Source organism: Equus caballus, chromosome 20 (assembly GCF_041296265.1).
Source record: "Equus caballus isolate H_3958 breed thoroughbred chromosome 20, TB-T2T, whole genome shotgun sequence".
Taxonomy (NCBI): Eukaryota; Metazoa; Chordata; class Mammalia; order Perissodactyla; family Equidae; genus Equus; species Equus caballus.
In genome coordinates, this window is record NC_091703.1 from 66,865,042 (window position 1) to 66,889,129 (window position 24,088).

At 41.0% G+C, this 24,088-nt stretch overlaps 1 protein-coding gene across 50 annotated transcripts in view; it reads left to right on the top strand.

The window, feature by feature from the left end:
- RIMS1 (regulating synaptic membrane exocytosis 1) overlaps window positions 1–24,088 on the top strand; it is a 418,194-nt gene that overhangs the window by 293,834 nt on the left and 100,272 nt on the right. For 16 of the 50 annotated variants that reach the window (XM_070244807.1, XM_070244808.1, XM_070244815.1 and 13 more), the window contains 4 exons: window positions 523–648; window positions 2,261–2,323; window positions 6,204–6,293; window positions 22,505–22,576. In XM_070244807.1, coding sequence (XP_070100908.1) covers window positions 523–648; window positions 2,261–2,323; window positions 6,204–6,293; window positions 22,505–22,576 — 351 coding nt within the window. Of the gene's footprint in view, window positions 1–522; window positions 649–2,260; window positions 2,324–6,203; window positions 6,294–14,116; window positions 14,201–22,504; window positions 22,577–24,088 lie in introns of all 50 variants that reach the window. The other 34 variants (XM_070244805.1, XM_023625163.2, XM_070244806.1 and 31 more) reach the window with 5 other exon arrangements.

Here is a 24,088-nt window from a genome sequence, read left to right on the forward strand (position 1 = left end):
GAAAAAGTTTCTGTTCCAGCACTGTTTCTGAATAACTGTCTTGTATCCTGTTTCCTGGTTTCTCCCCTTTCAGGAGAAATTGTATGGTTGTGAATCAGACCTGTGAAGAGAAGTGGCAAAGAGGATAAGGTTAAGAGGCAGAAATCATTTTTGAGAAATTTAAGACTGTCTCTTTGAAGCATTTTAAATACCTGGAAAAGTGTATAAACTCTCAGTACTATAGTTCTCTGCTTCATCTTTCCCTGAAATACACTGAAGCTTTGATTAAAAGTGCAGATGAAATCTGGTGCTTTTTTGATAGAGGTGCCACAGAAGGCTGGAGAAGTGCGGCTCAGGCCCAGCCCTCATAGGGAATGAACACCATTAGCCCATGGATAACGTGGGTATTTGGTTATGATGCTGACAATTTTCAAGCCGTGTCAGTTGCTTGCCAATCACGGTCAGTCCTTCCCTGTTAGTCTGTTGGCCTGTCTGGGGAAGATGATGCACTTTGATGTGTCTGAATTTTTTTAATCGTTTTAGGAGTTTAGATGAAATTCATCCAACCAGAAGGTCACGTTCTCCAACCAGACACCATGATGCCTCCCGAAGCCCAGTTGATCACAGATCCAGAGATGTGGATAGTCAGTATTTATCAGAACAAGACAGGTATCTGTCCAAGTGATGATCTCAACACTATACACCTTTCTGTGCTCTGTTTTAATGTGCTCGCTATCTCGCCATAGTACCTCACAGAGTCAGTGTTCCTTTGCTCCAAACTGGACTTCTGTCAGAGAACAACTGTCAGGATATTCTAATGGGAATGCAACTCTAGGCAATATTTGGTAACGTTATATTGTCATAGTATGTGCATTTTTTTACAAAATCAAAATGTGTATTTAGCCAGTTTTAAATGTACACCTGTTTTTGACTAAGGCGCTAACCTAAATTACAGGAGGGAGCCTACACAAGCAATTTTCAGATATTTCGTTTTTTATGAGTTGCAGTCTTTGGGATGTTTCTTATGTAATTAAGAAAATATGTTTCTTATGTAATGAAAAGTTTTGGATACAGGTCATCTGAAAGACAGTTAATATTGCAGAGTTTCTGTGAGAACTTGCATAATAATTGTTTATATACCTACATCCATAAAATGTCTATAAAGTACGAAATATTGAGTTGAGTCCTTTCCGATATAGATGTGTACTCAAGTTTAGTTCTGCATTTGTTTATGAACCAGTACTTCCTGGACACAATCTCTAAAAGACATCATTATGGCTCGATTGTCCTGCGTGCCCACCGACTTTCTCCTCTAAGGAACCACACCCCCGCACAGGGAGCCTGACCACAGGCTCAGGATCTGACTCTAGGTTTTATGGTGCCCCTTGTTGAACATTCTCCTCTGTCTCTTTGGAGTGGAGAACTTCCGGGGAGGAGTATGGAAATGATAGTGGTGCTCAATGATTGACTTCTTGCCGTGTAGTCAGGGACACAGAACTCAAGTAGAAGTTCTTTCCTCTCTAATTGTCACCCTCCTGCGGGAAGCGGTGCCGTGACCTTCCAGAGAGTGGGTCCTGGGACAGGGACCCTTGAGGTACTGGGTTCCACACTGCTCAGCCTAAGTCGAGCTGACGGAGGGCCACTTTCTCAGGATTCATGGGGCCACGTGAATGGAGGTGAGGAGGGAAGAAAAAGGACTTCTTGACGAGGGCATTCAATAGAGTGAAATTAGAGTGTTGAAAAAGGATCAATTTTAAAATAAAACAATCCTAGTCAAGTATATTTTGGTTGGTTAAGAAGAAACGTATGTGATAATGCATTTCAGTGGCTCTAAGAGCCAAGAAAACTATGATGCTTTAAGTTGCTAAAAAGAAGTAGAAAATTTTAGGGTTCCCATTAGTGTCAGAAAGGCCAGATTTATAGACCTTTTAAAAGGTATTGAAATACCCAAGCGTCTAGAATTCGCAATAGAGTTCTACATCTTATTTGGGGAAAGTTTAGGTTAGTTCTGTTTTGTTTTAACATTCTATAAAATCACTTTGGAATACAGTAGCAAATCAGCAAGAGCTAGGACTTTGACCATAATGTTTGTACTTTATTGTTTAAAATTTTTAAGAATACTGTCATGTTTATTTTTGTTTAACCTCTCAAGCAAATATGCTAGTGCAGACAATCTGGTTTCTTCCCTTTTCATGTCTTCATCGGCATACCATTGGCATAACCGCATCATTTAATGCCTCATCCTTTATCTGTTCCACTCACCGTCATCCTGTCCGTGCAGTGAGCTTCTCATGCTGCCCAGGGCAAAACGAGGACGCAGTGCGGAGTGCCTCCACACGACCAGGTAAATACTGGGCCCTCGGCGGGGCTGTGTGTGCTGACTCTCCATTCTGCCCTCCTCCTGTCTCTCCCTGAGTGGTATTGTTACAGATACGTCACATTACCTTCCCAAGTATTCAAAACTTGCTTTTGCTTATGGAGGTTGTGGAAAAGGCTCCAAGTCTATTTTAATTCTGATCCAGGCAGACAACTTTTCTGTCTGTGTATCAAAGTCTGGAGACCCATGAGCCTCGGTGGCACCGCTTAGATGTTCCTCGGACTGAGGAGCCGGCCTCTGCAGTGCTCACTCTGAGTGGCTCCCACAGCGCACACGCCTGTCTAGTCAGGAGAGGACTGGTCTGTGCACGGCAGCGTTTTGTTTTCACCGTTATATGTTGCTTTGTTTTAGTCTTTTTTGTTTCCTTTTGGAATCTACTGTTTATATTCTGTTTGCTGTTAATAGAATCTTTACCGGTTCATTTTTAATGGCTGAGCTTCAGCTCCCTTCTTGATAAAGAGTGAGGATATTGACGTGCTAACTTCTAAACCCTCCCTCCCTCACCCGGCAGTTCAGAAATGCTACCATACAGACTTTCCCACAAAGGCTTGTAAGGACCTGATGCCTCTTTAAAGATGAGATAAAGGAGGATGTGATACTCTCCTCCAAACTGGAGCTTAGAAACGAATGCTTTATTTTCACCTCATCACATCTTAGATGACGTGAGAAATAAGTCCTCTTACAAATTACTCATCCAATACAGTCTGCAGATATTTATTGTCAATTTGGAGTTAATGGAAAATCAGGAAGTAGTCAGTGAAACAAACCAACACACAGACATACTCTTTCAGATATTTTGGCCAATAAGAAGGAAATGGGAAAGAGAAGGAAAGATCCATGCCTGGCAAGCCCACAATGCGAGACGGGTGCAGACATGACCGCGTCCCTGGTCACGAGTGGTTCTGCTCAGTGACACAGACATGGTCACCCTGCTAAGAATTAACTGTCCTGTGATGACCACGGCCACGTTTGCTTGTGGTGCCACAGGAAAAAAATGAGGAAATGTTAGTTCTGATGTGAACTGGGGCAAAAATATAAAATCATAAATATTGTGAAAATCAACTCAGATTGTTTATAAGGCTGAACTGTCCAGGCTTCCTATTGGTCGTCCTGATGAGTAGTTTAATAGGAATGATTTGTTTACAGATTCAGAAAAGTTTTCTCGCAGTCCTGCTGATGTGACCACAAGTGTAAAAAACAGACAGAAAACAGTACATTTGTTAGGCACTGGTGTGTGCCTGGTACCAGCTGCGGGTGCTCCTTCACGTCCTCCCACCAGCGGCCTAAGCAGAATAGCTTGTATACCATCGTGTTCCCCTTATGTTCCACTTCGAAGGGTGATATTTATCAGGTGTGCACAATAGGATCCACTAGTAGTTTCATCGTTCTATTCAATCTTATCTTCAAAATACAGCGTATCATACTCACTTAGAACTTCCAAGAATAAAATTTGAGGATTTACTACTTTCCAGTACATAGGAAAACAACATTCGAGTCCCTACTTTATCTTAGTTTCCTAATAGTAATTTATATGATAGGAATATTGCTACCTCATTGTACAGATGAGGAAAGAGGCTAAGAAAGTTTAACTTGATAAGTAATAGAGCAAGGATTCAAAATCGAGTCTGTTTGATGTTCTCCACCAGACTAGTTCCTGCACAAATATGTCCTGGGGAGTTGGTCCTGTGCAGGCTTCCTCCAGTTAAAGAATTTGTGAGTGCAACAGATTTTGGAACATTTGCAAGTTAAAGCCCCTCCTCTCCCTGGGGATTTGTCTGCACAGCACGTTAAGGTTGGTCGGGCACTAAAGAAATCTGACTCACCTTGTGTGATCCATTTCGCCCACGTCGTTTAACCCTGGAACCTAGGTCCTGAGAGAGGAGATGCTGTGGCAGCCCCCCAGGTCCTGGGCGCCACACCTGTGCCTCGTTCAGTCCCACAGCATCCCTGTTAAGTGCTGCTACGTCCCCCCGGTATTTAAATGCATAAAAAGGCTGATGTGACTGCCTCACCCAGGTTCACAGCCGGTAAGTGGCGAAGGCATGGGGGAGCTCAGACCTTTATCCTATGAGTTACGTGCTCTTTCCTTCTGTTTCCCTTTCTTTAAGCCAACATGGACAATGGATTTTCATAATCAGAAGTTAAATTTGTAGAAACATTATTAAATTATCAAAACTTAATTGACTGGAGCCAGTTTGCCCTTGGTGGGGTAGACAGTCTAGAAGCCCTCATGGATTTTAAAGGAATTCGGATAAAGTTGGGCCTCGTTTCTGCTGTTTTCTGCCAAATCAGAATTCGTCTTCTGGTTTGCAACTAATGCCCGTCACACCCAGTTTCCGTGGTAAATTTTGCCTGTGGTGGATTTGGATCCAGAAGCTGGTGAGTGGGAGAACTCCCTCCACTAGAAGCACTTCTGGACCCCTGGCTCTTTGCCGCAATGCAGGACCGTCACTAACTCGTCCCTGTAATGCTGGGCAGCTCTGTACTTCGTAGTAGAATACTAACTTTCAGTGGTATTTTAATTCCCAAATTACATAAATCATTTGGTTGGTACTTTTAGCTGAGTTGTTTTCTTCCATAGAAGCAGGTATAATATTAAATCAGGGATTAAATAGTAAATTTAAATATTGGTTAATTCATAGAGTTTAGTTAGCAGAGATTTTTCCAATTAAGGCAATTAAATTGAAATTCTGAGTCTTCATCTTAATTATGAAGACAGATGTTTATGATTCCATATTTTCATAATTCGCATCCTATCTTCAAATAATTATTGTGGTTCTTTTGAGAAAAAGTCAAAAAGTCCATCTAAGTTTGTAGCTTTATAGGGGCCTCCTACTTTTTTCATATCCTGGTAAACTTGGCTTCATGTGTATTTTTCTGTTTCCTGCCTGTTTGTGTGGCCACGTTCCAGACATCTTGCTAGGCACTATAAAACGCTGCCGCCCAAGATGCCTTTGTTAGAGAGCAGTTCCCACTGGGATGTTCACAGGTGAGTCCCAACAGAGAGCACGGCAATCGCGTCCCTCATGCTCTGCCTGTTAAAAATAGCAGACTTACATGCTAATGAAGCATTCACATTTCCTCTTGAAATTAATTATACCCAGAGAAACATTAAATTAATGGTAATATCTAGAAATACTTTTAATTATAAAACTTAAGAATTCTAGAGTGTTTCTCTAACCAAAATCTACTTGCTCAAATATCAGAATTCTAGTTGTCGTCTTTGTCATTTATTTGTTGTTTTCCGTGTTGATTTTGATTGTGATAATTAATTTTATATTATTTTATTTTTGGACAATTTTGATTTGTGAAGCTCAATTCTGCCTGCACATACCAAACCCAGACCAGTGACTAGACAGGATTTCCGCCCCCATCAGGAGCACTTTAACTCAGGAGCACTGACGTGTCCTGATGAAATCTGGGCTAGGTAAGACCCCGCGGAAGTCACCTTCCGCTGCCCTGCCCGGTGTTGTGAACCAGTAGCTGAGCCCTGAGACTCTCCTCCTCCGATGTCCTTCATTTTGTTTTGGTGTGGCATCTGTTCTTGGTAATAAATTTTAGGCATTTTGTTTTAGTGCTTTCTGTATCTAGTTTCTCCATAAGTAGGTGCGATTTAGTCTCATTTTTCAGTCTGAGATCCTTTTTAAAAAAATTATGCAAAGCCATTCAAGCATAATCTTTGTTTAGTTTCTTTTTCTAAACAAACGTTTTTGCTCTGGCCCCTGACGGGCGGGCAGTGGCTCTGCGTCTGTGTGGGGGACGGTGTGTGCTCTGTGCTCTAACGTGGTCTTCCTCTCTGTCTTCTTGTCTTTCTCTTCTACCGCTGGATGCAATGCTCTGGCTCTAGTGAGCTGCGGCCCTCCCTTGACAGGGCCAGGAGTGCTAGTACCACCTGCTTGAGACCAGACGCTAGTTTGCATTCACCAGAACGAGAAAGGTATAAAGTAAAGACTTTCTTAATTTCCTTCATTTGTACCAGTGACGGTTTCCAACTACTGTTTGTGCCGTGTGAGTCTCACAGTTCTGTTCATTCATGTTCACGCTACTGGCTGTCTCCATTTCCCTCCCCGTCACACGCGTCTGTGTGGAGATACGTGGATGTGGCCAGGCCCCAGGGCACACCTCCACATATTTCCATGGATGTGTTGCAAATGCTGGGGTGTAATTTGTAACTGCTTCTGGCTGCCGCTTTTTTCCTCTGTTGCTGTTCAGCCCTTTCATTTACACTCCACTCAGGGAGCCTTCAGTAGGCTGATAGGTTCACGGTCCAGGGAGCTGTCTGAAGGGGAGGGCACTTTCCTGTTGTCCCGCTGATACCTAGAGGTGAAGGTTTAACAGCAGTCTTCGACACACTCACGAGAGTTCTGTTTAGAGAGCACGCTTCCTTTGTGCATCTGCAGTCATTTTTTAATCAATGTCCTCTTTGATATAGATCATGTTTTGCATTAAATTATATTCTGACAACAAAAAATATGTTCATCATAGATTTCCTGATGCCTTAGAAAAATAAACACACATTATATATATGCCCGTATGTACACACACATAATTTTGCTTAACATTTTAATTGATTAATAAATAATTCTGATTTTAATTCAAATGTGTTCAATAATTATGTATTACACTGTCTCCTAGTTGTGAACAGCTAATATTTCCATTATGCTGGAAGTTTCTATTCCAGTAAACTTGGTTATAATTGAGGGCCTTGGTTATAATTATCTCTTTTCAATTAGAAGTCATTCACTGGAAATGTGCATACCACTTCTTTACAAATCCTGAAGAAAAATGCTTAGTTGTGCTAGTATAACCCACATATCCTCTTCTTCAGAGGCTGCTTAAGGCTCTTCTCTAGCAATCTTTCTAGTCTGACTCCATTCATTTATTTATGAGATGTTCATTCCTGGAATTGAATAATAGGTACAGGTATGCATCCCCATTTTTTAGTATCTTTGTAAGATTCTACTAAAAACTCTTTTTTATTTTCTTTTATATTTGTAAAATTTGTAATAGAAGTAACACCTAACAATTTTAATATCATCTAGATAAGTGCCATCTAATAGAAATGTAATGTGAGCCACATGTGTAATTTTGAGTTTTCTGGCTGCCACATTAAAAAGGTGAAATAAAGTTTAATACTTTAACCCAGTATAGATCTGAAATATTATCACTTCAGCATATAACCTGTTGGTTGATCTTTTGCATTCCTTTATTCACAGTGCTCAGCAGGCACGTGTGGCTTGTGGCTGCTGCACTGGACAGCGCAGGTTTCTTCTGATGCCGCAGCCTGTGTGGAGTGTGTCCCTGTCACGCTGAGGCTGTAGAGTTCACAAGTCTACCTGTTCATGAATTTACCTCGGGTCAGCCAGTAGAAAGATAATCTGACCCCAATTATTGTATAGTCAGATGAGGTCAAAGTGAACGTGCTTACTTTTGATGGAAGAAGAAAAAATAGGATTGAAACCTATATTCACTCTCTATGTTGAATAAAAAAGAATTTCCATTAAAAAATGAAAGGGGACAGCGATTGGAATTACCAATGGTCTTTAATTTATTGGGGTCACTTTCTTGCCAAGAAGAAAATATAGACAGATGAGTTTTCATCAAGAAAATTACAGAAGTTGTAGATGCCTATTGGTTTGGAGGATAAGGGCCCCAAATGCCCTTCTGTGCACACATCTGTAAGCAGCTGTGAAGCAGAGCACAGCAGTGTCACCCGTGGTGACTTCCTTCTCTTTGGAAAATGCACCTAAAGTCCCCAAACAGGGTGTGCAGAGTAGGAAGAAGGACACTTGCAGGGTTTTCTAGGTAAGGTAATGTCTCTGCTTGGCCAGAGAACTTCTTATGTCAATGCCTAGTACATAGTAGAAAAAACGTTAGAGAAAATTTGTTAAAAACTTAATTTCATATTCTTAAGATTGTAATGTATTCCCACAGACGTGAGCTATTAAGGTTGAACAGTTTGCTCGTTCTAAACCATCATCACGAACACATCTGTGCTGTTATACTTACGCCTTTTTCTGAAGTTGTCTCACTTTGAAAATAAATGAAGCTTTGTGTTGATAGAAAGGATGAAACTGTTAAGTCAGACTCAGTGCCCAACGCTGCCCTTCACTGACGATTCAGAGAGAAAGGGGCACCGGGCACATCTGACACACTCTGTTCCCAAAGGATCGAAAGTGTCAGGTCTCCCTTTTCTCCCTTTTCTCCCTTTTCTCCCTTATTGGGAGGCTTGGCCCAGGTCAGCAGATGAATTCTGGGTGATGTGTGTAGAGACGCTCTTGGCAAGGGAAGCCACTTAGGTTTTGAGTGCCTCCATTATATATTCCGTTGATTACACAAATGGCAAAAATACTTATGGATTACCCCATTGCCCAATCTAGCCATGAGCCATAAATCAAGAAATTTTGGGTTTACAATAAAAGATCCAGAAAGATTAGTTATATATATTAGTTATATGTAAGACGTCTAATAGATAAGGACTCTCTTTTATCGTTTCATGAGCAAATACCACTGCATATTTACAGGGAGGTCTGGTCAAGGTCTTTGCACTTTCCTCCCATTGTTTTCAGGGTCTGCTTGAGGTCGTTCAATCCCCCTTGTTCCCTGATTGGGAAGGAGTGAGTTACAGGCCTGCTAGTAACTTTTCAGTTCCCAGATTTTAAATCAAAGTGTGGCTTAAATGTTTAGAAGCATTGCTTTTTAGAGCCACCGAGGAATAGTTCCTTTTCTCAGATATTTTACCGTCTTCCTTGATCTTTCGTAGAAATCCTAGCCTTACTGAAGGCTCAGTGAAGGGTAGTTTCTCTTTACTGCCTCCATTTTCACCTCCCAGTGAATCCTCAATCTGATTCTGACTCCTTCCCACTGCTCTGCCACTGTGCTGACATCCCTGTACGGACCCCATGGGCTCCCACTGTGCTGACATCCCTGTACGGACCCCATGGGCTCCCACTGTGCCGACATCCCTGTACGGACCCCATGGGCTCCCACTGTGCCGACGTTCCTGTAGGGACCCCATGGGCTCCCACTGTGCCGACGTTCCTGTAGGGACCCCATGGGCTCCCACTGTGCCGACGTTCCTGTAGGGACCCCATGGGCTCCCACTGTGCCGACGTTCCTGTAGGGACCCCATGGGCTCCCACTGTGCCGACGTTCCTGTAGGGACCCCATGGGCTCCCACTGTGCCGACGTTCCTGTAGGGACCCCATGGGCTCCCACTGTGCCGACGTTCCTGTAGGGACCCCATGGGCTCCCACTGTGCCGACGTTCCTGTAGGGACCCCATGGGCTCCCACTGTGCCGACGTTCCTGTAGGGACCCCATGGGCTCCCACTGTGCCGACGTTCCTGTAGGGACCCCATGGGCTCCCACTGTGCCGACGTTCCTGTAGGGACCCCATGGGCTCCCACTGTGCCGACGTTCCTGTAGGGACCATGTGGCTCCCACTGTGCTGACGTTCCTGTAGGGACCCCATGGGCTCCCACTGTGCCGACGTTCCTGTAGGGACCCCATGGGCTCCCACTGTGCTGACGTTCCTGTAGGGATCATGTGGCTCCCTGGTTGTCCAGCAGCGTCTTGCTTTGCCTGGTTACTTGAACCTCTCCCGCTAAGTCCCCTCTGCTGATTTTCTCATGCCTCTGTTGTACTGTCTCCTTTGAGGCTTCTCTTCCTCCCTGTCCCGTAAAGATTTGTATTTCTTGGCTTCATCCTCAGTTTTCCTTTTCTGCGCCACCTGTTCTGTCCCTGAAATCATATTTCTATCAGAAGTTTCCTCTCTGCTGCGTATGAAGACAGCGCTCTGCTGTCAGTGATACCCTGAGGACCAGGCCTGAGTGTCTAAATGTCTGTCAGACCCTGTGCACCTCAGAAGTCCTGACTGCTCCCTTAGGTCCCCTGCATCCTTCTGCAGCTCGCTGCTTTCTCTTCCTGAATGTTCCTTTAATTTGTTGGCGTTGACACAGATCCATCCACAGAGTCTGGAAGCCTCCCCTCCGGCTCCTTCTTGGTGTCCGTGAGTGGGGAACTCCCCCAGTTCTCTCTGGAGAATCTCCCAGCAGGTCCCTCGCCTGAGCAGCCGCAGCCCTTTTCCTTTCCACTCTCCCTCTTGCCCCATTAGTTTTCTCATAAGCTTGATTAATGGGTTTTATTAGCTTTTGTTTCAAGTGTTGTTTTCATAAAATTGAAATACCCTTTTCCCTTTGTTGTCTGCCTAAAAATTCTACTCATTCCTCAAACATGCAGGTCAAATAATGCTGTCTCTCCCCAGCCCGCGCTTCCCTTCTCTCTGCTGTCAGGATCGCTCGCTGTCCTCTCTGCCGTGTGGAGATCCTCCTGTGGCAGTGTCCTCGGGGGCGTGCTTGCACCCTTGCGGTCCTGCAGGCCCTGAGGGCAGGGACCACAGCCTGTCTGTCCTTGCCATCTTTTCTGAGACCACTGTTATTTTTTACTTAGTCAGTGCTCAATTTGGGGGATTAGGGGGACTTTAAAAATGCCGCCTATTTTTTGATCCCTAAGTTGCGTCTGTTTGTGAGCCAGACCCAGGACCTGGAAGCTGGGAGATCCGATTGTCACTGTAAACACAGTGAACATGTGTCGAAGTGTGACTTCAGGTCTGTAAGCTCAGTAGTAATTTGCCTAGAATCGGCCAGATTCACTGAACCACCAGAGGCTTCTGTCGGGGGCCGGGCCGGTGTCTATGGCTGCATCGCAGGTGTGTTTGCAGGCAGCCTGGCCGGGGAGGGGGAATCAGAAAGGGCTGTCATCCATGCCTGAGCCTTTGACATGAGGTCCCCTGTCACATAAGCCGCTCGTGCCTCCTGGGTAGAGAGACCAGGAGCACCGCTTGAGTGAATTTCCCTCCACATGGAAACACGAGGCCAAGGGAAAGCAAGTTCCTACCTAAAACTTAATTTTAAATTCAAAGTTTAAGCATCTATATTAATTTCAATTTAAAACAATATTCAGGAAAATGTTTTTAAAGAACTAAAATGAATAATGGAAATAGACAATAAAAATATATACCGTGTAGTTAGTGACCTCATTTGTTCAGATTGGTTTCTAATATTACAGTACTTCACAGGTATTTTTTATTTGTGCTGTTCATGGAATGAATGATTTACATGTCCATACAATTTCTCTTTTAGATAATTTAGCTGCTTAGCCATGGTCTGCAAAGAGAGATGCACCATTGAAACGTGCACAGACGCGAGCATCTATATTAATTACACATTTAAACACAGAAGTTATTCTAAGGTATATCAGGTGAAGGGGGGAAAGCCGTAACGTAAGAACTGTTTAATGACTTTCCAAGGCCTGTCAGTTCTAATTCCTTCATTTCTCGGTGGGTCCCCTCACCACTGTTAATTTCTTAGTTAAGGTTCTCATTATTCTTACCTGTTTTACCACAAAACCTAGAGTCTTATCTCCTTATTGTCTACTTAAATATCCCCAAATATTTATTGATTACTTGTTCTGTGCCATGCATGGTTGATGTAACTGCCAAAACAAGACAAAACACTCTGGTCCCGTGTTAAAGGAGCTCATCAAGCCTCTAAGTCAGTGCCAGCATCAGACTGGCCGCCTTCTGCTCTGAACACAGTGCAGTTTCAGAATTAGTGAATTTGGAATACCTGATATTAAAGTATTAATAACGTAACTAACTAATGCAACTCACAGGCAAGATGGTTTGGAAAGAGAAATCATGAAGGGGCTGGTTTAGTTCACCTAGATAGGAGAAAAAGAAGTTGCACACGTTTTAAAAACAACAAAATATAATACTAGCCTATTTAGAACTCACAGATGTATTTTATTAAAACTTATGTAGTTTCTATTCCTAGGACAAAAACTGGGTATAAATTGATCCTGCTCTCGTCATATGATGAAATATATGAGGGAAAAGCAAACAGAATTCTTACACTGGTTCTGTCAGCCTATTCAGAAGGACCTTGAGGGCACAGATCTACGTGTCACGCTAAATGCTTCTTGAAAAATCACCTTCTAATAGCTTGCGTTCACAGTTGCTTGTTTCTAAATGTACACCTTTGTCCTTCATAGCTTTCACTGCATGTTCCATAATTATGCCATTTTTCTTTACTTTTGTGTTTAAATAAACACAAGGACTGGAATTTTGCCTCAGGAAGCAAGGTTACTCACAATCGTGTGGAGTTAAGATTATTATTACTTTACAGAAAAACATATTAACTCTTTTTGTTTTCAAATAACACCATAAGTTTTAACCCAACTGAGTATAATTTAATGCAGAAAACCCTGTAGTTGTACTTATTTTCAGTTACTTTAGAAATACGTTTCTTTATCGTATCTGCATAACAAAAGCCAGTAAAGTGGAAAGATATGTTTTAAAGCATTCAGATTGTATTGACCAACTATTTAAATAATTTAAAATAACTAAGTAATTTAAAATTAACACAGGGTGTTTTCAATCTCATAAACGTGTAACACATTACACGTTTTTCCTTCTGCCTAAAGTCTGCTGTCAAACATCTTGTTTGCTTCCCTGCCTTCCCAGAGCCCTGCCTGAGTCGTGCCGAGTCTGTCTAAGGCTGTGACCAGTCCAGGCTTCCAGGGTCCTGAGAATCGAGCCCCTGCTGACCTGGACGTCTTGGCCACGAGATGATAGCCCTCTGCTGCTTTTGTCCAGCCTGCCTAACAGATCCAATAAGCCAAGTAATAATGGCAAAAAGATGGCTTTTTTTTTAACATTAGGACTAGTCTCCTTTGGATGATAATGAACTCTTACAGCTCGATGAGTCCTGAAAGACACTCAGTTATCCTGTGTTGTGTATGAGGAAGCCAGTGTCCAGAGATTTTATCCCACTTCAAATGTTTATATCTAATTCTAAAAGTTTCCTAATCTGGCCTCTTCAGTCCCTTTGTGCCTCTTTTCAGTCTTCGACTGGATGTTTGTAATTTGTGTACAAATTACACAGACTTTCAAGATAGTTTAACAAAAGAATGATCCAAGTTTCAAACGTTTATTTAAATTTTAATCAAAAAAAGTGTTGTTGTAAATGCTGGAGTAAAAAACCACGGTTTAACCAATTGAGAAATACTTTTGCCTGTAAAGATGAGGAGTTTTTTAAAGGTAGTGCCATCTTACTGTCACATTGACCTGTATCTCCCATTTTTATCCATCAGTATTTTTACTCACAGTAAGCCCTGAAGTTTTCCCCAAGAACACTTGTTAGGACTTCACTGGGAGAATTCCCATGAATTCTTTCTTTTATGTCAGTTTTCACACTAAGGAGCACTTTTATTTCTTCCATTTAAACTGTGTTTCTGCTTTTTATTAATTTCACACACCTCACCTTTGCTACTTTATCCAGTACTTTCAAGGCTTGCAATCAAATAAGAATTGGTAGCTTATTAAACCTGTTTTATTCAAACATAAGCCGGATTCTTAAGGATGCATCTTTTTAAACCTGAAGTTATATACATAGTTGTGTGTGTATAGACGTGTATACACAGCACGCACATTTAAAATAACAAAATTACACTTAACAGATTTCAGACATCTTCTCAAATAAATTGTTTCTCTATTCACTTATAAGGTTACAGGTTTTATTTTCTTACAATACGATAATTTATCTTTCTAAGTCTTTTGAAAATGAAGAGTGAATTGTGGAGAAAGAGTCTAGACTTTGCCTTTTTGGGTGCTGTTCCAGTCCTGTTGTTCCATGTATGCTTTTATTTTAAGAGTTACTAAATGTCTTGTTTTTTCCTGTCTTGTTCGTTGGGCAAACAGGGGTAGATGGTCCCCCTCCCTAGATAGGAGACTGCCTCCTAGCCCCAGGATTCAAATCCAGCACGCGTCTCCGGAGAATGACAGGTACTAGTCGCCTCTTCCTCACAGACACGTGGCTTCCAGAGGCACCACTGTAGGCACCGGTGGAGGCCCGGGGGCAGGTGGGCCCTGAGGCGTCCTTCCGGAGCCTGAGCCAGCCCTGCGGTGGCTCCATCAGCCAGTGCCAATAGAGCGCCTCCGAATGGTCCCTGAAACGAGGACAGCGCTCACGGCGCGGTTCAGACCCCATTGGACCCGCGAGGCAGTTGCATTTAGCGAGCATTGGCATCAGGTTGTCACTTTCTAGAAGCAGATTTAACTACTGCTTTTGTTTACATGTGAACCAGTAAAAAGTCTCAGGTGCTTTAAAATGTTTTAAAATCTATGCCGGAGCCTTGATGGGTTGGTCTCGGTTATCCTCTTCTTTTCTTGTTATTACATAGTTAATAAGGAAGTTTAGGCTTTGGGGTAAATTTAAAAATGTCTGATTTAAAGTAGAACACCTGGTTCTCATAAATTTTATGAATACTGTGTTTTTAAACCTGGTTTTGTCCAGAGCTAGGGTCAGTCCACAAGGTAGGTTTTTAGAAATAGCATCAGTGCTCTGAATCCACTTCGAGTCGCTCTGTCAGAAGCACCACATGCACACCGTCCACACTGTGTCCTTCACAGCTGTGCTGAGTCATTCTCCTGCTGGGTGGTGTTTCTTGTATAAGGTCCTTATCTGTAGATACTGGTCACAGAAGGTTATTGGGTGTTTTGGATGCTTCTCTTCTAGTGTAAGCAGAAATTCAGTGAACACGTCGCTAATATTTATTAAGTAGATGAGAATATGCAGCATCTCAGAAACAGAACACCCCGTTTTGCCAGCATGCGGGTCTTACATACCCCTTTCTTAGTGTGTGCAGTGCAGGAACTGTGCCCTCACTTAAGAGAGACGTAATTTATTTTCTGTATCTGTAAATCGTCTCATATCTTCAGGATTTCAATTTGAAAGAAAAGCTAAACACCCATCACTCAGAAAAAGGAAGTCATTTTACCAATGTTGGAAAAGGCCACAGGCTGATATTTCATGATGGCTTTAAGAATATTTTATCTTGTTTTAGTCTTTAAGACATTTACCTCTTAATATGACTTACATATTTGGAACTTAAAACTAATTCTTTCTGCTACTGTCTGATTTCTGGGATAGAATTTCAGGGACTAGAAAAATTAGGAAAATCTTCAATATAAAAATTATTAAAAATTTAAAGTCTTTTCCAATAAGAATATAAAATAATTGTGTAAATTAGATAAAAACTCATGACCACAATGAGGTGGCTGGACCGGTGGCGCATTGGTTAGGTTCACACATTCTGCTTCGGTGGCCCGGGGTTCACTGGTTCAGATCCCGGTGCGGACACGGCATTGCTTGGCAAGCCATGCTGTGGTAGGCGTCCCACATATAAAGTAGAGGAAGATAGGTACAGATGTTAGCTCAGGGCCAGCCTTCCTCAGCAAAAAGAGGAGGATTGGCAGTAGTTAGCTCAGGGCTAAACTTCCTCAATAAATAAATAAATAAATAAATAAATCCATGATCACATGGTTATTCATTCATTCAACACGTATTTATTGTGCCCCTACTGTGCGCACCATTCTAAAGACCAGAGCCACAGCAGTATTTGACAGGCACAGTCCTGGCTGTCAGGGAACTTAGCATTTCCTTTCATAAAAGACCATTCTGGAAAGCTTTGAATTTATTCCAAAACAAATGAGCCAGTGGATTTTGCCTTCTGTAATGACTGTTTCAGTACAGGAAAATTAAGTAGGGTGATTTTGTAATGAATATAAATGTAAGTGTGTCTGGGCATAGATTAAGCAAAACAGAAATCCAAATAGTTTCAGTTCGTAGATAAATGAGATGAAGGTTATTTGAAAATCAATTGTCATTTAATGACATATGAATTAATGATGTTATTTGATTTCATTTCGTATCTATAACTTTAAGGGTAGATTTTAGGAAATGATCCTTTTAGATGAGGTGATTAAAGGAAATTCTTATTAATACAGAATTATGAACACGCTTTTTACTTTTTTATTATGACTTATTTGTAAATAAGTTCTATGTTCAACCAAAAGAAGTATATTTCAAGTGTCTTGATACTATGATTTATTACTGTAGGGAGCAGAATATTATTTACAGTAAATTTTTATTAAAATATAGGAATAGGGGCCAGCTGATGGCATAGTGGTTAAGTGTGCGCATTCCGCTTTAGTGGCTCGAGTTTGTGGCTTTGAATCCTGAGCACAGGCCTACACACCGCTCATCAAGCTGTGCTGTGGTGGCGTCCCACACACAAAATAGAGGAGGATGGGCACAGATATTAGCTCAGGGCCAGACTTCCTCAGAAAATCAATCAATCAATCAATCAATATATGGGAATAATATGTGCCCATAAAAATGAGAGAGAAATTACTGCATCAAATGATGCTAAACTCACAAGTAACCATGTCTCCCACTTGGCAGCACACATTTTGCCTCTTATCAGCTTTATTTCTGCATTCAGAAGTTTCTACCATTTTGCAGGTGAAGTGAACACAGCATCAGATTGAGAGACAGTGAGTGTTCATAAGGATTTGGGCATCAGATGACTTTTGTCCCACTCACTGGTCACTAGGAAAATATTCTAAAATCATATAACTTTAATGATACAATTTTTAATGTGCCATTCCTCTATAGTTTAATTTCAACAGTAAGCAATCTTGATGTCATCTCAAGTTGTACAGTAGGTCTATTTAGAATTAACATGAAAGTATGTTTGTCTAGATCTAGGAATATTTTGTATAAGTTGTAGGCTATTTAAAATAATGATGAGGGAAAAATACATAAATTTGATACCACGGGAAATGTTTCTGACTTTAAAATTGTAGTGAAATTTTTCTTGCAATTTTATTGCTAAAAATATTGGTACTTTTAAGAATCATCATTCCACCAACAAAGCACCTCTATCTAAATGGAAATATTTTACTATAGAAATAGTAATGTTTATGACCCTGGAGGTACATAACTCTGTTTATGAATCTTAATAAAATTTAGATCTACTTATGGCTTCAAATTAACCAAAATTTGTGAGTAGCATGTTACAAAAAACTGTGTTTTCATATGCCCCAGATCACGAAGGCTCTGAGTCTTGTGCTCACGATGGAGTCAATCATCTTTAAGTGTGATTATTATTATTATTATCATCTAATTCAACTTTAAACTATTTTTGGTAAATGTTTTTTCAAGAAAATGCAATATATTCTTTTTTAACTTTTAAAAATTTTTGGTAGTGATCATTCTAAGTGAGGTGATAGAACATATTTTTATTTGGTACATTTTGAGATTTATTTTAACACTTCATTAGCTTGAAGTTACTGACTCTAGTGTTTTGATTGAGAATGTTTTTGCATCAAGATAAATGATGCAGTTCATTCGTGTGTGACAGATAAATACTGAAAATATTTGATAAAATAACCCTGTTTTCCAGACCTAATTTATCGGAACAAGTAAAGCATCCCCACTGTGTTTAAGATTAATTCCTGAGTCATTCTGCTGAAGTTGCTCTAATTTATTTTGCAAATAACCAGATTTGTATAGTTTCCCACACTTGTCTCTTGGTAGCAGCTATTTGCCTGTAAGAATCTGTAACCAAGAATATCAAATGGTTTCTTTTGATTCAAAGTGAGTAAATCTTCTTTCTCCATTGGAAATATTTCTAGAATAAAGAAGCGACGTGCTTTTTCACTTCCAGAATTCATGGTGGCTGCCAGGTAAATGAAACGTTGGTGTGGAACCACTTATAAACTCAGGACATGGCTAATCAATTTTGTTTGCCTCGTAACATCATTTATCTGTGCTTTTCAAAAGCATCCTTTATTTGAGTGAAGGAAATGTACCCATGTACTAAAATTCTTAGTGAGTCTATTTAATGACTGCAGTCATATACATAAATATCAATAATATACAAAAGGGCAAATGTGTCTTAATTGCATGCATTCTCCCTCACTGCATATGAACATTTCTTATTTAGGTAGATTCTATTCAAATTTAATTTTTTCTCCTCAAACTTATGAGGAAATAAGATGATAGAGATTTGCATTTCAAGAGAGTAAGCCATCTAGGTAGGAAGCCAGAATATCTATAAATATATTCTTATGATATCACTATTAATTTTAACTAAATTAAAACATGTGGTAGATTTTTATTAAATTCTCCCAAAGTAGAACATCTTATATTTTCATTTTATCATACAAATAGTCTTAAATGATATTACTATTTTATTAGTATATTAGTTTTACCCTTTAATGGAATTGTAATGTCTTCAGAAAAGCTCTATTTACCGATGTCTTCGGGGAAGTGCTCTAATTGAATTTAGCTATTGAAGAGGAAAAAGAAAGCACAGAAATAGATTTTAACAATTACTTTCTTCTCATTAGTACATTTTATGAATCTTCACACTTAAATGAGTACAGAGAGAATAATAATTAAAAGCAGGACTTCAAATTTAGATTTATTTAGGAACATCCCCACTTTCTTGATTATTACTCTTATATCAATTTGGTAATAAATTAATTGTTGTACCTTACATTTGAACATAATAGCTTTTAAAGAATTTCGTTTGTGTCCTGTGCACCAGCAAGCATAAGACCAAAATTATACAACTATTGAGTTGTGAAGTAAAGGAAAAACTCAGGATTCCTGGTTCTTGCATATCTAAACCAAAGAAACATTCTTTCTGAATAATAAAATAATGATAAAAATTTTAGTAAAACAAAAGCATGTTAAAAACACAAAATAAATAAGATAACGATGAAAACACTTTAACGATTTTGTTTGCTTCTGCCCAGGGAGCCATCTGATAAACATCAGGTCATTCAAAGTCACTGGATGGCAGAGCGGGCACAGAACCCAAGGACAAGGGGCCAGGATGGCGGTGTCCTCGCCATTAATTAAGGCTCATGTTACCTTGGAAGAGTTTCTTAAACCTTCTGGGACTCAGTTTCCTCATCTATAAAGTTAGGTGGCTGTAGATGGATTAACTGAATTCTATGCCCGTTAAGACACTAAAATTGAATCTAGCTGCCTCGTCGCATCGTGATAAACATAGCTTGGGCCAATAATAATGACTGAGACTTCGTTACGTGTAAGGCAATAATCAGAGGGCATTTCTTACTTGTGGTAGTTTATATTTTACTGACTCCCAGAAAATAGGACAAAGTTTTATTTCTAAATTTATTTGATTTGATGTTAACTGAATTTTATAGCCCTAGTTTTTTAGTTTTTGTAACTTTTAGTGTCTCAAATTCCAGTATAATTCTCAAAATATTACTTTTTTTAACTGTCCATTCAACAAACACTTATTGGGTAGTTACTGTGTGCTGGGCGTGATGTTTTATGGTGACAACCCAAACAGACACAGTTGCTGACCACGAGGAATGTGGATAGAATGGCGTGGGGTCGAAGGCTGCTCATTTGCTGTGATCCATTTTACGGTTACGTGATCAATAGCATCAGTAGTGTAGTACATGAACGTAGATCGATGGTTCTAACCTTTCGTAGTTTACATGGCACAGGCCTCTATTTATTCCAAGAAACAGCTGTGTTTAAAACACACAGTGTATTCATAGCTGTAACTTAGGGCTTGGAATAGGAAAGACAGAATTTTCTATTTTCTTCAATATGCCTGCTTTATGCTGAATTATTACAACGAAGTGTGTATCATTTTAATGTTCAAACGAAGTCCCAGTTGCCCAGCTGCCCTGGGCCTGTGCGTTTGACAGCTCTTTCTTCTGGGACGTGTTTTCCTTATGTAGACACATGGCCCACTCCCTTGTCTTATGTCTTTGCTAAAATGTCACCGACTCCATGAGGCCTTCCCTGAGCATCCTACTGCAGATTGCAGGCTACACCTGCCCCACCCCGCCCCGTTTCGGATTCTCCCTGCCCTGGTTCACTTTTTGTGGTTGTTTTTAGCATTATCGCCTTCTAGTATACTATGCAATTCACTTTTTTGAGGCTTTTTTGGTGCTTATGGTCTGCCTTCTACCAATAAAATGCAAATTGCTTGAAGGCAGAACTCTTTGTCTGTTTTATTCACAATCGTATTCCAAGCACCTGAAACAGTGCCTGGCATATATACAGCTCAACAAATATTTGCTGAATGAATGAATGAATGAGCGAAAACCCTTAATAACAGTGAGTTTCATGAATTGGCCTAAAACCCTGTGCTCTCATTTGGCTCTCGCTCTGCTGAAGATGACAAAAGGAGCGTTTGTCCCCACAGTTCCTTGCCTATTCCTGGGACTCAGCATAAATCTCCCATAATGGTAGACCACTTTGTACTTGCAGCTCAGATACACACGGGACCTGAGGCCTGTCTCACTCTGCCTCTCCCCTCCCCTTCCTTCAGCATCTCCTGCCGCGTCTGTGCCTTTCTCCCCCTTGCTCAGGAACCAGCCTCCCTTCCTCACGCCCCACCCCCCACTGGTTCCAGCCATGTGCTGTGTGCTCTTCAACCTCCACAGCCTGCAACCCCCAGTCCTGACCACGCCATCAACAAAGTGGATAAGAGCGGTCCCTCAGTATCAGAGAGCGACTGTCTCTCAGTGGTCCCCCAGGCCTGCCCCAGACGTCATGGTCCTTCCCTTCTTGAGCAAGGTGCATCCACAGGGCGTGGGTCAGAATCACTGGCTCCACCTGTCTGCTGGATGGTGGGGCAGGAACAGGTTAGGAGCCAGACAGACTCCATTCTATCCCAGCGCTGCTGCTGACCAACCGAGGAGCCTGGCCCTGAGCCTGTTCCTTCATCTGTAAAACGAAGAGGGCACCTTTTCAAAGGATTGTCACAAAGGGTAAATAAGTCAGTGCCTCCCTCACGGCCTGTTAGGGTCTTTTCCAGCTAGAGAAGGAAAGTGGTCTCCCTCCTTATTCCCACCTCCTCAGAAGTGAGAGTCAGAGTGACAAATGGCAGAAGAACACAGCACTGAAACCCAGATTCTGAATTTGAGGGACAAAGTAGTGTTGTATGTTAGTTATATGATAGTAAAACCTAGCTTTTGGCCATGGTGAGAGAGATAGGGAGAGATGAAGAGCCCCAGAGCCTGCACGCTCGGTGGAGGTGGACTTGGTTCCTGCACGTGTGCCTGGTGCCTGGCGGGCGGCACGTGCTGGACACTCAGACAGGGCGTCCGGCATCAGCACGTAAAAGGGAGTAGATGCTAAAAATTCTTATCACATGAAAAAAATTCCGACAGTGTGTGGTGGTGGATGCTAACTAGACTTATTTTGGTGGTCATTTCTCACTTACACAAACCTCACACCACCATGTTGTACATCTGAAACTAATAAAGTGTTAGGTGTTAGTTATGTCTCAATTTCAAGAAGACAGTTGTCTCCTTAACATTGTTGGAAGGAAGGGATATCAGGAAAGAAAAATAAGCATAAATTGTTGACAACCAGTTATCAAGATAAAAATGCACATTCGTTTTTGTGGTTTCTCTGTTTTTTTATGTGTGAGTTTCTTGACCACAATATTTTATGTTTATTTCGAATATATAGTGGTCCAGATACATCGTGGGTGATCAGGTTGTGTGTTAGCTGCCTTGGGAGGTGAGCTCTCTCTGTGGACGTCATTTCTGTGGGAAGAGGCCTCTCACCTTCCAAGTGTCCGGTGTACATATGTACTTTTAGAACATAGAGTGACAGGCGGAATTACTAGTGTTTTTATTTGTGATATATAATTAGCTTTTTAAGATGCTACATGATTATAAAATCATCTTTATGATAATCTAAAAAATAATTTTAATAGTTTATTTAAAATACTTAGGTCTAACATATTCCACTATAGCATTTTTTTTTCTTTTCTTCATAATATATTTAGGGAATAAAACAGGCAAAAAGTCTTTGTAGCACCAAATTTCAACGTGTAAAAGTAGACAGCACTTCCCCCTCAGTGGTCTTTCAGCACCCACACCATTCCTGCCATCACATCTGTCATCCCCATGTCCCATGGTGGGGTTTCCTCCCTCATTAGGGAAGGCAGGTCTTCAGCAGGGATCCGCACTGAAGCTTTGTGATGGGCTTACCTGTCTAGACCAATAGGATGTCAGCTTCTGTGTCTCCTGTTGGGCAACTTGTGTCTTCCACATGGCACCGGTTCTGATTTTTGTTTTTATTTATTTTTTTTTATTTTAAAACGTACTGACTGACAAAAACCATTTAGGTAAGATAGTTGCCATTTTTCATGCCTATTGCTTTTATCATTGTATGATATTCCTGTAGCTTTATTCATCATATATTTTGTATTTCTTTAACATTTCATTCCACAGGCACTCCAGAAAGTCTGAAAGATCTAGCATCCAAAAACAGACTAGGAAAGGCACCACCTCTGATGCAGAAAGGTAGGCTGGGAACTGTGACGGGCGGCCGTCTTCTCTTCCTCTGGTGTGTGCAGGATGCCTTCTCTTGCTTTTCACATGAGCAGTCCTTATGCACAGATTGTGATGTTTAGAGACATTCGTGTGAATAAATCTCCTCTGTAGGAATAGCCTCATTCAAAGAACAAGAGAAGGGTAATTTGAAGGCAGCCCCTAAATCTTAGAGTTTAAGACAGACCTCGTGTTTCTCTTAGAGATCATTGTGACTACTAAAGGACATTAAACCCACACTCATTCCTGCACACATACATTAATATTTTGTTTCTGAGGTCATTTAAATGTTACCAATGAATACAGTACCTGGAATATGCAGATATTTTGAGAGTCTGTTATTTATCTGAATGATGTCATCATTTAAAAAATATCTTTTCTGCAATTGGATAAGCTGAGATTCTAATTGTATATTGCAAGCAAAGATATTTGCTGAGTTAATGTAAAATTAACTCCAAGGGATTACTGACCTTTGGTTTGCAATTTCCAATTCCACAAGTTTTTTGAGTATTTTTAGTTGGAAGATATTGACATACTTTTTACAGAGCTAAAAAAAAATACCTAAAATCCAATTGACATATTCATTCATCCAAAAGTTATTGAGAGAAGGTAGGGGCCACAGATATAAATGAACAAGGGCCTCCCAGGGTCACAGTGCTGTATAATCACTAGAGGCATGCACATGGTTCAGGGAGGACCAGGGGTTGGGGATGCTGATGAGTTGGGAGATATTTCATAAACAGGTGTCACTGGAGCTAAGTCCAGATATATGAAAGTAGACGTGAAGAGTAGACCATTCCATGACAGGGGAATGACATGGGAAAACATGAGGCTTGAAGTACCCTCTTGAGTTTTGGGAATCCATCCCCATATTGGGAGGGAGAATGGGACTCAGGACTTGGGAGAGAGATCTGAAAATAGAACTGGAGAAGTCCTTAGAGGCGTTGTTATGCATGACCTTGTGGATCACACCACAGAATGTCAGCTTCTGGTTGGTTTGTCCATGCGCCGTTGAGGGGCTCCAGACATGGGAGACGATGACTGGTTTTGAGTTCCAAAGTTGTAGATCACTTTGAGAACATTTGGAAGATAGATTGAAAGAACCAAGGGTAGATGCAAGACACCAGCTAGGCTGTCACCATAGGCTTGGTCAAGATAGAATCTGCACATTCAGCAATTCATTCAATTAACAAATATATGGCAAGCTTTGAGCTAAGTTCAAGGAATGAGATAGTGAGCAGCAAAAAGGGAAAGCTTTCCAGAGGATGTTACCCCTGACTTAAGATCAGAAAAATGAGTAGGTGTGAGTCACATCAAGGGATGTGGGTTAGGGAAGAGGGAATTCATTCCTGGCTATTGGTCTGTGGAGATACTGACTATTTAGGGAACTTAATTTACAGTGGAACAAGGATTCAGGGAACTCAAAAGAGTGTTGAGATGAGATTCAGTTTTACAAAGGATTTGGATTTTGAGGAAAGAAATGAA